The following is a 15,766-nucleotide window of genomic DNA, read 5'->3' as shown; positions in this document are numbered from 1 at the left end:
ATACTAACAAACTTAAAGACAGGAAGCAAACCAAAAAGGTAGCGCAACTAAATGTGTTGACTCTCCACATCTATCAAGACAACTGAAGCACTGGGCCAGACACTCTTAAATAGAACCTGGACCAGCTCAGGTGAAACACCTTCCCACTAACGAGATGGACAAGCCAGCACAGGTGTAACACATACTAACGAGGTGACGCCAATCAGTGCGTCCTTCGTGCTAACGAACTTTTCGGGCTCACGAGCTAAAGTCCAACCTCAAAACATAAATGGAAAAACCAAAGCCTGTAACACCTTCCCCTTTATTAAGACAACAAAAATATCCTATGTTTTTGTTGGACAAGTTTGCTCACCACCAACAGAAAACAACTTGCATTTCACATTATAAATCAACTACAATGCTTTACCTTCACCAATATAAACATGGTGTCCACTGACAGTCAACAATTAAAAACAGGAAAAAAACACATTTCTAAATATATATATTTTTCTACAATCTTAATTTTGTGAAAAACTCAGTGTCTAGAACTCTCGTCCCCTCGGAACGAGCCCAAACAAAAATAATCTCCAAATACGGAAAAACGTGCAGTCAAAATAAATTGTAATCCATGGCAACTCCCTGGCTAAACACAAAGCTTTTTGACTGCCCACCCTTGAGACAACCAGAAACCAAGTTGTCCTTACCACAGACATGTCTGATTTCAAGAGGAAACTCCTGCATTATCCGTAGTAACATTCCACCTCACTGCGGAGCTTCTCTTTTTTTTTCAGGGTTCACTCGATAGGCATGTTGTTGGATCGGGGCCCAGTCCCCAATGTCATGCTCGAGTACATTTGGTTTGGCACATGTGAGAAATAACCCGGATATTCTAAAAGCAGGGCAACAATGTCAATATAATTGTACCCAAAAAATTGTCAGTTGGTTGCATGAATAAATATCACTACTAAATGTTACATGACATGTAAATATTAAATATTTGGTTGCATAGTCATATTTTCAACGTCTTTTCAATGACATTTTGCTAGATGGGATAGGCCACTGTCAAAACACAGTTTTAACGTGTCCAAATCAATAACCAATATGCAGAAACAGTTTGGGATAAATTGAAAACCTAAACATAACATGTGCTATTTACACAAACATTGCCACAATAATCATATTTCTTGTATTTATTTAAACAAGCTCCTTAACTGCACAAGCACCAAAAACGCTGTTGGTTTGACAAGTAGTAATAAATCACTGTTATGGATTAGGGGGGAAATCAGGTTGTACGTGCTGTTGAAACTAACACAACAACAAAAAAACATGGAAATGGGATATATCTTTTACCTCACTGGTTAGAGGACAACCTGCAGAAGACAGTCAGCTACATTTTGGAGTGATGCATTTAAATGTAGGGGTCGCTAAACAAAGGAACACAACACTTATTTGTCATAACTCATCGATATCATGTTGAAATCAATTATGCGAGAGGAGAGAGATGAGGTTGCACGTCCTGTTAAAACTAACAGCTCAAAAACCACACAGAATCTGGGAATAATGTGTACATCACTGGTTAGAGGACAATTTGTAGAAAACATTAGCTACATTTTGAAGTGTTGCATTTTGATTCCAGTGGGTCACCAACGTGGTATGTGTAACACAGTTCTTTTTTTGTTAGTCAATTTTTGTTAAATCATATAAATAATACTCTCTCAATTCAGAGCCTAGAATTTCCCCTGGGGCCAATATCCATATCATGCTGAAATCAATAGAAAAGGGGGAAAACGTTTAGGGTTCTACATTGTGACATCATTAAAATACTCCTTCTACAATGTAAAAAACGTTCTAAATTGTGACATTAATTCATTGAAATCATGAAACAACTCCTTCATGTATGTATTTTCTAATATTTGATCAGATATCTTAAATCAGATTATCTCTGGTCACAGCTATAACCTTTAACTCCTGTGTGTGTTCTCTGGTGTATAGTCAGATTGCTAGATGTAGTAAAACTCTTCCCACATTGATCACAGCTATAAGGTTTCTCTCCCGTGTGTGTTCTCTGGTGTAAAGTCAGCTGGCCAGAAGTAACAAAACTCTTCCCACATTGATCACAGCTATACGGTTTCTCTCCTGTGTGTGTTCTCTGGTGTATCTTCAGATGGCTAGATGTAAAAAAAAACTTCCCACATTGATCACAGCTATACGGTTTCTCTCCCGTGTGTGTTCTCTGGTGTCGTGTCAGGTTGCTTGGCTGAGTAAAACTCTTCCCACATTGATCACAGCTATAAGATTTATCTCCCGTGTGTGTTCTCTGGTGTGATATCAGGTTGCTTAGCTGAGTAAAACTCTTCCCACATTGATCACAGCTGTAAGGTTTCTCTCCCGTGTGTGTTCTTTGGTGTACAACAAGATGGCCAGATGTATTAAAACTCTTCTCACATTGATTACAGCTATAAGGTTTCTCTCCTGTGTGTGTTCTCTGGTGTAATGTCAGCAGACCAGATCCAACAAAACTCTTGGCACATTGATCACAGCTATAAGGTTTCTGTCCTGTATGTATTCTCTGGTGGACTGTCAGATCGCCAGATTGACCAAAACTCTTCCCACATTGAACGCAGCTATAAGGTTTTTCTCCTGTATGTATTCTCTGGTGTTGAGTGAGACTGCTCGATGAGGAAAAACTCTTCCCACATTGACCACAGCTATAAGGTTTCTCTCCTGTGTGTGTTCTCTGGTGTAGAGTCAGATGGCCAGATGTTGTAAAACTCTTCCCACATTGAGTACAGGTAAAAGGTTTCTCTCCTGTGTGGATTCTCTGATGAATTTTAATGCCTGCTGAGGAGGTGAATCTCTTCCCACAGTCCGAGCAGGAGTGAGATCTATTCCCTGTGGATCCCTGCTCGTGTTTCTTGAGGTGTTCTGATGTGGAGAGACTCTTCTCTGCCTTGTCAGCATCATGAGGTTGTTGAGGCTCCTCAGAGGACCCATGGTAGTCAGTTCTATCTCCTGTGTGAACAACAAAGTCAGACAGATGATTAGAGGCCCACAACAGCGGAAATCCATTGTAAAGTGTATGGCCAATAGCGTAGACAGTCTGTAATGAATGTAAAAAGTATTTGACAATTGTCTTAAAATAAGCAAGAAGTCAAATTTGGTCTTGTTTTCACATTAGTAGTGACATCGATGATTGTAGGCTAGAAATAAGTTATTCGTGTTGTTGAAACTTGAAGCAGTGTGCTAGAGGTAAACCCAGGCCCTGCATGTCCCCAGGCACCCTCATTTGTTGACTTCTGTGATCGAAAAAGCCTTGGTTTCAAGCATGTAAACATCAGAAGCCTCATCCCGAAGTTTGTTTTACTCACTGCTTGAGCACACTCTGCCAACCCTGATGTCCTTGCCGTGTCTGAATCCTGGCTTTGGAAGGCCACCAAAAATTCAGAGATTTCCATACCCAACTATAACATTTTCCATCAAGATAGAACTGCCAAAGGGGGGGGGGGGGGAGTTGCAGTCTACTGCAGAGATAGCCTGCAAAGTAATGTCATACTTTTCAGGTCCATACCCAAACAGTTCGAACTACTAATTTTAAAAATTACTCTCTCCAGAAATAAGTTGCTGCCTCCTACCGACCCCCCTCAGCTCCTAGCTGTGCCCTGGACACCATTTGTGAATTGATCGCCCCCCATCTAGCTTCAGAGTTTGTTCTGTTAGGTGACGTAAACTGGGATATGCTTAACACCCTGGCAGTCCTACAGTCTAAGCCAGATGCCCTCAATCTCACACAAATCATCAAGGTACCCACCAGGTACAACCCTAAATCTGTAAACAAGGGCACCCTCATAGACGTTATCCTGACCAACTGGCCCTCCAAATACACCTCCACTGTCTTCAACCAGGATCTCAGCGATCACTGCCTCATTTCCTGTATCAGCTACGGGTCCGCAGTCAAACGACCACCCCTCATCACTGTCAAACGCTCCCTAAAACACTTCTGCGAGCAGGCCTTTCTAATCGACCTGGCCCGGGTACCCTGGAAGGATATTGACCACATCCCGTCAGTTGAGAATGCCTGGTCATTCTTTAAAAGTAACTTCCTCACCATCTTAGATAAGCATGCTCCATTCAAAAAATGCAGAACTAAGAACAGATACAGCCCTTGGTTCACTCCAGACCTGACTGCCCTCGACCAGCACAAAAACATCCTGTGGCGGACTGCAATAGCATCGAATAGTCCAGTGAGATATACCTGCTGGAGCGCGTGCTACGGGTGGGTGTTGCTAGTGAGCTGAGTTAAGGCGGAGCTTAACCTAGCAAAAATGTATAGATGACCTGGAGCCAGTGGGTTTGAGAGCATACAGGTCGCAGTGGTGGGTGGTATAAGGTGCTTTAGTGACAAAACGGATGGCACTGTGATAAACTGCATCCAGTTTGCTGAGTAGAGTGTTGGAAGCAATTTTGTAGATGACATCGCCGAAGTCGAGGATCGGTAGGATAGTCAGTTTTACTAGGGTAAGTTTGGCGGCGTGAGTGAAGGAGGCTTTGTTGAGGAATAGAAAGCCGACTCGAGATTTGATTTTTGATTGGAGATGTTTGATATGAGTCTGGAAGGAGAGTTTACAGTCTAGCCAGACACCTAGGTACTTATAGATGTCCACATATTCAAGGCGGAACCATCCAGGGTGGTGATGCTAGTCAGGCGTGCGGGTGCAGGAAGCGAACGGTTTAAAAGCATGCATTTGGTTTTACTTGCGTTTAAGAGCAGTTGGAGGCCACGGAAGGAGTGTTGTATGGCATTGAAGCTCGTTTGGAGGGTAGATAGCACAGGGTCCAAGGACGGGCCGGAAGTATAAAGAATGGTGTCGTCTGCGTAGAGGTGGATCAGGGAATCGCCCGCAGCAAGAGCAACATCATTGATATATACAGAGAAAATAGTCGGCCCGAGAATTGAACCCTGTGGCACCCCCACAGAGACTGCCAGAGGACCGGACAGCATGCCCTCCGATTTGACACACTGAACTCTGTCTGCAAAGTAGTTTGTGAACCAGGCAAGGCAGTCATCAGAAAAACCGAGGCTACTGAGTCTGCCGATAAGAATATGGTGATTGACAGAGTCGAAAGCCTTGGCAAGGTCGATGAAGACGGCTGCACAGTACTGTCTTTTATCGATGGCGGTTATGATATCGTTTAGTACCTTGAGCGTGGCTGAGGTGCACCCGTGACCGGCTCGGAAACCAGATTGCACAGCGGAGAAGGTACGGTGGGATTCGAGATGGTCAGTGAGCTGTTTGTTGACTTGGCTTTCGAAGACCTTAGATAGGCAGGGCAGGATGGATATAGGTCTGTAGCAGTTTGGGTCCAGGGTGTCTCCCCCTTTGAAGAGGGGGATGACTGCGGCAGCTTTCCAATCCTTGGGGATCTCAGACGATATGAAAGAGAGGTTGAACAGGCTGGTAATAGGGGTTGCGACAATGGCGGCGGATAGTTTCAGAAATAGAGGGTCCAGATTGTCAAGCCCAGCTGATTTGTACGGGTCCAGGTTTTGCAGCTCTTTCAGAACATCTGCTATCTGGATTTGGGTAAAGGAGAACCTGGAGAGGCTTGGGCGAGTAGCTGCGGGGGGGGGGAGCTGTTGGCCGAGGTTGGAGTAGCCAGGCGGAAGGCATGGCCAGCCGTTGAGAACTGCTTGTTGAAGTTTTCGATAATCATGGATTTATCGGTGGTGACCGTGTTACCTAGCCTCAGTGCAGTGGGCAGCTGGGAGGAGGTGCTCTTTTTTCCATGGACTTCACAGTGTCCCAGAACGTTTTGGAGTTGGAGCTACAGGATGCAAATTTCTGCCTGAAGAAGCTGGCCTTAGCTTTCCTGACTGACTGTCTGTATTGGTTCCTGACTTCCCTGAACAGTTGCATATCGCGGGGACTATTTGATGCTATTGCAGTCCGCCACAAGATGTTTTTGTGCTGGTCGAGGGCAGTCAGGTCTGGAGTGAACCAAGGGCTATATCTGTTCTTAGTTCTGCATATTTTGAACGGAGCATGCTTATCTAAAATGGTGAGGAAGTTACTTTTAAAGAATGACCAGGCATCATCAACTGACGGGATGAGGTCAATGTCCTTCCAGGATACCCGGGCCAGGTCGAGTAGAAAGGCCTGCTCACAGAAGTATTTTAGGGAGCGTTTGACAGTGATGAAGGGTGGTCGTTTGACTGCGGCTCCGTAGCGGATACAGGCAATGATCGCTGAGATCCTGGTTGAAGACAGCGGAGGTGTATTTTGGAGGGCCAGTTGGTCAGGATGACGTCTATGAGGGTGCCCTTGTTTACAGATTTAGGGTTGTACCTGGTGGGTTCCTTGATGATTTGTGTTAGATTGAGGGCATCTAGCTTAGATTGTAGGACTGCCGGGGTGTTAAGCATATCCCAGTTTAGGTCACCTAACAGAACAAACTCTGAAGCTCGATGGGGGGGCGATCAATTCACAAATGGTGTCCAGGGCACAGCTGGGAGCTGAGGGGGGTCGGTAGTTGGCGGCAACATTGAGAGACTTATTTCTGGAGAGAGTAATTTTCAAAATTAGTAGTTCGAACTGTTTGGGTATGGACCTGGAAAGTATGACATTACTTTGCAGGCTATCTCTGCAGTAGACTGCAACTCCTCCCCTTTGGCAGTTCTATCTTGACGGAAAATGTTATAGTTGGGTATGGAAATCTCTGAATTTTTGGTGGCCTTCCTGAGCCAGGATTCAGACACGGCAAGGACATCAGGGTTAGCAGAGTGTGCTAAAGCAGTGAGTAAAACAAACTTAGGGAGGAGGCGTCTGATGTTGACATGCATGAAACCAAGGCTTTTTCGATCACAGAAGTCAACAAATGAGGGTGCCTGGGGACATGCAGGGCCTGGGTTTACCTCCACATCACCCGCGGAACAGAGGAGTAGTAGTATGAGGGTGCGGCTAGAGGCTATCAAAACTGGTCGCCTAGAGCGTTGGGGGCAGAGAATAAAAGGAGCAGATTTCTGGGCATGGTAGAATATATTCAGGGCATAATGCGCAGACAGGGGTATGGTGGGGTGCGGGTACAGCGGAGGTAAGCCCAGGCACTGGGTGATGATGAGAGAGGTTGTATCTCTGGACATGCTGGTTGTAATGGGTGAGGTCACCGCATGTGTGGGAGGTGGGACAAAGGAGGTATCAGGGGTATGAAGAGTGGAACTAGGGGCTCCATTGTAAACTAAAACAATGATAACTAACCTGAACAACAGTATACAAGGCATATTGACATTTGAGAGAGACATACAGCGAGGCATACAGTAATCACAGGTGTTGAATTGGGAGAGCTAGCTAAAACAGTAGCTAAAACAGTAGGTGAGACAACAACAGCTAATGAGCTAGCACAACAACAGCAGGTAAAATGGCGTTGACGAGGCAGGGAGGGTAGGATTAAGTACACACAGAGCCTGAGTGCTTAGGGCCGACAGATAAAACATAAACAAGCAGAATGGAGTACCGTGATTAATGGACAGTCCAGCATGCATGAGCTCTGTAGCCAAGTGATCAGTGTCCAGGGGGCAGCAGTGGGTGGAGCAGGGAAGCTAGACTGGCGAGTATTATCCAGGTTAAGAAAACTGGCTGGCTGTGCAGAAGGCCGTTAGCGGTGGCTAACAATGACTAAATAGCTTGTAGCTAGTTGGCTTCTGGAGGTTCTTGAATGTGTTCTAAAAATTAAAAATAATAGCGATTCCGTATCACATTGGGTGAGGCAGGTTACCGGAAGGTATAATCGAATTAAAAATCGAAAAGAGATTGAAAGTGAATATGGGTCCGGTGAGTGGTTGGGACGTGGCGATTCAGACGGTTAGCAGGCCTGTGCTAACAAGCTAACAGTTAGTAGGCCGGGGCTGAACAAGGTAGCAGTTAGCGGACCGGGGCTAAACAAGCTAGCAGTTAGCAGGCCGAATTAGCAAGCAATGAGATAGCAAGGGCTAGAAAGTTAGCCTTTGGGGGATGTCGCGATGGGGTGAGTCTGTTTATGCCTCTTCATGCGGTGACATCGATAGACCGGTCGTGGATATTGTAGCCCAGGAGTATGCTTCGGTGGTAGCACAGGAGCTCTGGCCGGGCTCGCTTCAAGCTAAATGGATGGAAACGCTAGCCAGGAATAATCATCCGGGGTTGCAGTTAGCTAGTTGTGAAGATCCAGCTGAAAATGTTCCATTTGCGGTGCGAATCCAGGGATAAAAATAATAATAGGTCCGTTATGCTCTAGTTAGAGTCACGTTGTTCGAACTGGCAAGAGCTTTCCGCGCTAAAGGTTAGCTGATGACCGGTTAGCTGAAGACCGCTAGCAATGGTTTGCTGACTGATAGCTGGTAGTTAGCTGGCTAGCTTCGGTTGAGGGGTTCCGGATCTGAAGTAGATATAAATACTTTAGAAAAAAAAGCTGATCCGCGCTACATTGGGTGAGGCGGGTTGCAGGAGAGTATTTAGAAGTTGCGGTTTAGCAAAATGTTTTAAAAGATGTGCGAAGAAAAATGTGAAAAAACCCCGATATATACAAGGGACACGACAAGACGTCTGACTGCTACGCCATCTTGGATATATATATATATATATTTTTTTTTATTTTTTTATTTTTTTTATGACAAACCATTTTTTTACAAATCCGTCAAGACAACAACTTAACCAAGAAATGCTTTAATTACAAGCCCTTAACCAACAGTGCAGTTCAAGAAGAAGAAAACGTTTACCAAGTAGACTAAAATAAAAAGTAATAATAAAAAGTAACAGAATGAGAATAACAATAATGAGGCTATATACAGGGAGCACCGGTACCGAGTCAGTGTGCGGGGGTACAGTCTATGACTTGGGTGACTGGAGTCTCTGACAATTTTGTGGGCTTTCCTCTGACACTGCCTATTATATAGGTCCTGGATGGCAGGAACCTTGGCCACAGTGATGTATTGGGCCGTTCGCACTACCCTCTGTAGCGCCTTATGGTCAGATGCCGAGCAGTTGCCATTCCAGGCGATGAGGCAACCGGTCAGGATGCTCTCGATGGTGCAGCTGCATTACCTTTCGAGGATCTGGGGACCCATGCCAAATCTTTTCAGACTCCTGAGGGGGAAAAGGTTTTGTTGTGCCCTCTTCATGACTGTCTTAGTATATACCCACATGGGTGATTGAAAGATGAACTGGGGTCCATACTCCAGTCCAGTTGATGTTGGTAATGCACCTTAAAGTTGGTTGCCAACCGCCATATAAAGTCCAAAGAAGAAAAAGAAGCCTGAAGGAAGGAGAAATGACGAGAATGCAATTTGGTTTACCATCGCGACTGGTTACCTATTTTGATATTATATGAAAGTATTATTTGAAATTTTTTTTTTTTTTTTTTTTTTTTGGAGCATTAAGGGTAGGTACGCTAGCTAACGAAACAATAAGTGAGTGTAATTTGATGCGTGGTTTCCGGTTCCGGTTGGAGCGAGCGGTCGCATCTACACTTCGGTCCGCAGGTAGTATAACTTTTCATTACATTTCGTTATAGTACAACGGTTTGATTTGTCTAATCTTAGCAATTTCTTCTTAGCCAGCTACATAGCCGTCTTTGTATCAACGACAATTGCATAATTATCGTATTTCGTCGTCCTAACGTATCTGCCCAGCAGCTAGCTAAGCAGCTAGCTAACATCCACTGTCCACTAGCACTGTAGAAACTATTACACTCTACTGAACGACTCGATTAGCGTAGTGTCAGCTAGCTACATAGTTGTCTTCGTATCCAAGATAATTGTGCAGTTTAGAGTGTGTAGACTTAGAGTGATTATCTTAATTTACCGAGGTTAGCTAGCCAGCTATTTGTCGTCCTTAACGTTTGTTTGATCGTAGCTAGCCAGCTACATAGCCGTCTTTGTATCTAAGACAATTGTGTAGTCTAGAGCGATTTTCTAGGTTAGCTGGCCAGCTATTGTCGTTCTTCTAACGTAGCTGGCCAGCTAGCCCCCGAATAGCAGCACTGTAGTAACTATTACAGTACAACGGTTTGTTTTGTTTGATCGTAGCTAGCTAGCTACATAGCCGTCTTTGTATCTAAGACAATTGTGTAGCCTAGAGCGATTTTCTAGGTTAGCTGGCCAGCTATTGTCGTTCTTCTAACGTAGCTAGCCAGCTAGCCCCCGAATAGCAGCACTGTAGTAACTATTACAGTACAACGGTTTGTTTTGTTTGATCGTAGCTAGCTAGCTACATACATAGCCGTCCTAAGACAATTGTGTAGCCTAGAGCGATTTTCTAGGTTAGCCAGCCAGCTATTGTCGTTCTTTTAAAGTAACGGAACGCAATCAACCTTGCTAGCTAGCCAGCTAGCCCCGAATAGCAGCACTGTAGAAACTATTACACTCGACGGAACGACTTGATTAGTGTAGTGTCAACATCGCAGCCACTACCAGCTAGCCTACTCCAGCAGTACTGTATCATTTCAATCATTTTAGTCAATAAGATTCTTGCTACGTAAGCTTAACTTTCTGAACATTCGAGACGTGTAGTCCACTTGTCATTCCAATCTCCTTTGCATTAGCGTAGCCTCTTCTGTACCCTGTTAACTATGTGTCTATCTATCCCTGTTCTCTCCTCTCTGCACAGACCATACAAACGCTCCACACCGCGTGGCCGCGGCCACCCTAGTCTGGTGGTCCCAGCGCGCACGACCCACGTGGAGTTCCTGGTCTCCGGTAGCCTCTGGAACTGCCGATCTGCGGCCAACAAGGCAGAGTTCATCTCAGCCTATGCCTCCCTCCAGTCCTCGACTTCCTGGCACTGACGGAAACATGGATCACCACAGATAACACTGCTACTCCTACTGCTCTCTCTTCGTCCGCCCACGTGTTCTCGCACACCCCGAGAGCTTCTGGTCAGCGGGGTGGTGGCACCGGGATCCTCATCTCTCCCAAGTGGTCATTCTCTCTCTTCTCCCCTTACCCATCTATCTATCGCCTCCTTTGAATTCCATGCTGTCACAGTTACCAGCCCTTTCAAGCTTAACATTCTTATCATTTATCGCCCTCCAGGTTCCTCGGAGAGTTCATCAATGAGCTTGATGCCTTGATAAGCTCCTTTCCTGAGGACGGCTCACCTCTCACAGTCCTGGGCGACTTTAACCTCCCCACGTCTACCTTTGACTCATTCCTCTCTGCCTCCTTCTTTCCACTCCTCTCCTCTTTTGACCTCACCCTCTCACCTTCCCCCCTACTCACAAGGCAGGCAATACGCTCGACCTCATCTTTACTAGATGCTGTTCTTCCACTAACCTCACTGCAACTCCCCTCCAAGTCTCCGACCACTACCTTGTATCCTTTTCCCTCTCGCTCTCATCCAACACTTCCCACACTGCCCCTACTCGGATGGTATCGCGCCGTCCCAACCTTCGCTCTCTCTCCCCCGCTACTCTTTCCTCTTCCATCCTATCATCTCTTCCCTCTGCTCATACCTTCTCCAACCTTTCTCCTGACTCTGCCTCCTCAACCCTCCTCTCTTCCCTTTCTGCATCCTTTGACTCTCTATGTCCCCTATCCTCCAGGCCGGCTCGGTCCTCCCCTCCCGCTCCGTGGCTCGATGACTCATTGCGAGCTCACAGAACAGAGCTCCGGGCAGCCGAGCGGAAATGGAGGAAAACTCGCCTCCCTGCGGACCTGGCATCCTTTCACTCCCTCCTCTCTACATTTTCCTCCTCTGTCTCTGCTGCTAAAGCCACTTTCTACCACTCTAAATTCCAAGCATCTGCCTCTAACCCTAGGAAGCTCTTTGCCACCTTCTCCTCCCTCCTGAATCCTCCTCCCCCCCCCCTCCTCCCTCTCTGCAGATGACTTCGTCAACCATTTTGAAAAGAAGGTCGACGACATCCGATCCTCGTTTGCTAAGTCAAACGACACCGCTGGTTCTGCTCACACTGCCCTACCCTGTGCTCTGACCTCTTTCTCCCCTCTCTCTCCAGATGAAATCTCGCTTCTTGTGACGGCCGGCCGCCCAACAACCTGCCCGCTCGACCCTATCCCCTCCTCTCTCCTCCAGACCATTTCCGGGGACCTTCTCCCTTACCTCACCTCGCTCATCAACTCATCCCTGACCGCTGGCTACGTCCCTTCCGTCTTCAAGAGAGCGAGAGTTGCACCCCTTCTGAAAAAACCTACACTCGATCCCTCCGATGTCAACAACTACAGACCAGTATCCCTTCTTTCTTTTCTCTCCAAAACTCTTGAACGTGCCGTCCTTGGCCAGCTCTCCCGCTATCTCTCTCAGAATGACCTTCTTGATCCAAATCAGTCAGGTTTCAAGACTAGTCACTCAACTGAGACTGCTCTTCTCTGCATCACGGAGGCGCTCCGCACTGCTAAAGCTAACTCTCTCTCCTCTGCTCTCATCCTTCTAGACCTATCGGCTGCCTTCGATACTGTGAACCATCAGATCCTCCTCTCCACCCTCTCCGAGTTGGGCATCTCCGGCGCGGCCCACGCTTGGATTGCGTCCTACCTGACAGGTCGCTCCTACCAGGTGGCGTGGCGAGAATCTGTCTCCTTGCCACGCGCTCTCACCACTGGTGTCCCCCAGGGCTCTGTTCTAGGCCCTCTCCTATTCTCGCTATACACCAAGTCACTTGGCTCTGTCATAACCTCACATGGTCTCTCCTATCATTGCTATGCAGACGACACACAATTAATCTTCTCCTTTCCCCCTTCTGATGACCAGGTGGCGAATCGCATCTCTGCATGTCTGGCAGACATATCAGTGTGGATGACGGATCACCACCTCAAGCTGAACCTCGGCAAGACGGAGCTGCTCTTCCTCCCGGGGAAGGACTGCCCGTTCCATGATCTCGCCATCACGGTTGACAACTCCATTGTGTCCTCCTCCCAGAGCGCTAAGAACCTTGGCGTGATCCTGGACAACACCCTGTCGTTCTCAACCAACATCATGGCGGTGGCCCGTTCCTGTAGGTTCATGCTCTACAACATCCGCAGAGTACGACCCTGCCTCACACAGGAAGCGGCGCAGGTCCTAATCCAGGCACTTGTCATCTCCCGTCTGGATTACTGCAACTCGCTGTTGGCTGGGCTCCCTGCCTGTGCCATTAAACCCCTACAACTCATCCAGAACGCCGCAGCCCGTCTGGTGTTCAACCTTCCCAAGTTCTCTCACGTCACCCCGCTCCTCCGCTCTCTCCACTGGCTTCCAGTTGAAGCTCGCATCCGCTACAAGACCATGGTGCTTGCCTACGGAGCTGTGAGGGGAACGGCACCGCAGTACCTCCAGGCTCTGATCAGGCCCTACACCCAAACAAGGACACTGCGTTCATCCACCTCTGGCCTGCTCGCCTCCCTACCATTGAGGAAGTACAGTTCCCGCTCAGCCCAGTCAAAACTGTTCGCTGCTCTGGCCCCCCAATGGTGGAACAAACTCCCTCACGACGCCAGGACAGCGGAGTCAATCACCACCTTCCGGAGACACCTGAAACCCCACCTCTTCAAGGAATACCTAGGATAGGATAAGTAATCCTTCTCACCACCCCCCCCCCCCTAATGATTTAGATGCACTATTGTAAAGTGGCTGTTCCACTGGATGTCAGAAGGTGAATTCACCAATTTGTAAGTCGCTCTGGATAAGAGCGTCTGCTAAATGACTTAAATGTAAATGTAAATGTAAAAATTATTTTGATGTGATATTTAAGTATTGTGTGAACTTATGTTGATGTGATATGAAAGTACAGCTATTTATGTTTCTAGAAACGTATCGCAATTGAGAATCGATTCACATTTAGATGGAATATAGAGCCAGTCTACGTCTGAAAATAACATACAGTCCTTGGACCTTGAGGAGTAACGGGGGCAGCAATCAGCAGTAGAAACAATAACAAAGCGTACTACCTGCCTGTTTTAGTAAAAAGCTGAGGGATGGGGCTGGAGAAATGCAACCATCCATGATATCGTCATTCTAGTATTAACCATGTTTTGAGGATATTGTTTGTTTATATTTACTGACAAACATTGTAGTAAAATAAAAGCTTATATTTTGAGTTCTGATGGGGTACGACAGTTGAACTAAGCTCATAAGTCATTTATATGGGATTTCTTCAAAAGAACAATGGGTACATATCATTCATGTATAAGTCCCAAAATGGATGTAACAACTGCTGATTGCCCCTTTAAGACTACATATTGGGCGAATCTAATAGGAGATATTGAGGACTTCAGTATTTCAGGCATTGTCATAGGATACATTTGATCAATTGTTAACGTTTTGTTGATGGTCCACTCTTGATGTTGTACACGTTACAGTGTAGCTTCAGCCATTCCTACAGAACAACATTAAAGTGTAGAACCCCTTTACTGCATATTGGTTCAATGATTGCAGAGACGGTACTTACTGGTGTTAAACAGATATCCAACCTCCTCTTCTTCCTCCAATGTGACAGTCATCTCCCCCTCCTCTTTCACTCCTAAAACGGAATCCTCCTCTTTCTCTTCTTTTACTGTATCATCCTCTTCCTCTTTCACTCTGAACGCGTCTTCCTCTTCTTTCACTGAAACGTCTTTCTCTTCTTCTTTCACGGTAACAGCCTCATCCTCTACCTGTTTTTGTATTGTAACAGCCTCCTCTTCGTCCTCCTCTTTGACGAGGGTTTCTTTCTCCGTCCAGCAGACCTCTTCTTTATCAGGAGGAGAGTAGCTTAGTGAACTCATGGTCGGGGATGTTAGCTAGTTAGCATTAGCGACTAGCCTAGTTCTAAGCTAACTTAGCAAACCAGCTAGCTGACAAACAACGTAAATATATAATTAAATGGCCCAAAACAAGTACATACAACAGAAGTGTGATTAATACACAGCGACTAATATATAACAAAACAGTGTAAAGAGCGTGAATGTGTTAGCTATTTTTACTAGAACGCTACCGAGGTGTCTGACTCGCTGTTGTTGTTGAAAGTCCCGTCCATTAGATAATACGTCACACTGGCAGCGTCGCCTGAACTTAAAAGACGCACATCGCCATCTGCTGACTGGAGTGGGCAACGCAGTTGAGGAACCAAACGTTCATTTTTCATTTATTTCATATAAGCTTAATATTATATTACGTCGTTCAAAGAGAAGCATGTGTTGATTGATTCGTGTTTAATGAGTGAGAATTTAAAATCAACTTTACACACCACTCCATATTTGCATTGAACCATACTTCTGACATGGATCATTTTGACCCCAAAGGCATATCTTTTATCATAGCCAAAATGTGGTTGATATAATTCTTCCAATTTTTCATGACTTTGTCAATCAAGTTGTTCTTAATAAATCTAAATCATGGTTTAGTGTTTCTGTATCAAAATGGACTTTTAACAAATGAAAAACCTTTGGGGACATTTTGATCCCAACCAAAACCAATGCCAGTGGTCAAAAAGTCTAGTGCATTAGTACTAGCTATAGGGTGTAGGGTATTAGTATTAGTATTAGCTATAGGGTGAAGGGTATTAGTATTAGTATTAGCTATAGGGTGAAGGGTATTAGTATTAGCTATAGGGTGTAGGGTATTAGTATTAGCTATAGGGTGTAGGGTATTTGTATTAGCTATAGGGTGTAGGGTATTAGTATTAGTATTAGCTATAGGCTGTAGGGTATTAGTATTAGCTATAGGGTGAAGGGTATTAATATTAGTATTAGCTATAGGGTGTAGGGTATTAGTATTAGTGTTAGCTATTGGGTGTAGGGTATTAATATAGTATTAGCTATTAGGTGTATGGTATTAGTATTAGC

At 45.7% G+C, this 15,766-nt stretch overlaps 1 protein-coding gene across 1 annotated transcript; it reads right to left on the bottom strand.

Annotated features, from left to right (window-relative positions):
- Nucleotides 1–287: 287 nt before the first annotated feature.
- Nucleotides 288–14,947, bottom strand: LOC135521520 (zinc finger protein 501-like). The gene is made up of 2 exons (XM_064947307.1): nucleotides 14,392–14,947; nucleotides 288–2,991 (listed from the first exon to the last, which is right to left on the bottom strand). Exons 1-2 carry the CDS (start codon nucleotides 14,705–14,707, stop codon nucleotides 1,916–1,918), a joined length of 1,392 nt encoding a protein of 463 aa, XP_064803379.1. The 5' UTR covers nucleotides 14,708–14,947; the 3' UTR covers nucleotides 288–1,915.
- Nucleotides 14,948–15,766: the final 819 nt, after the last annotated feature.

The sequence above is a fragment of the Oncorhynchus masou genome, chromosome 4 (genome assembly GCF_036934945.1).
Source record: "Oncorhynchus masou masou isolate Uvic2021 chromosome 4, UVic_Omas_1.1, whole genome shotgun sequence".
In the NCBI taxonomy this organism is placed as follows: domain Eukaryota; kingdom Metazoa; phylum Chordata; class Actinopteri; order Salmoniformes; family Salmonidae; genus Oncorhynchus; species Oncorhynchus masou.
This window is presented reverse-complemented; position numbering and strand designations above follow the sequence as displayed.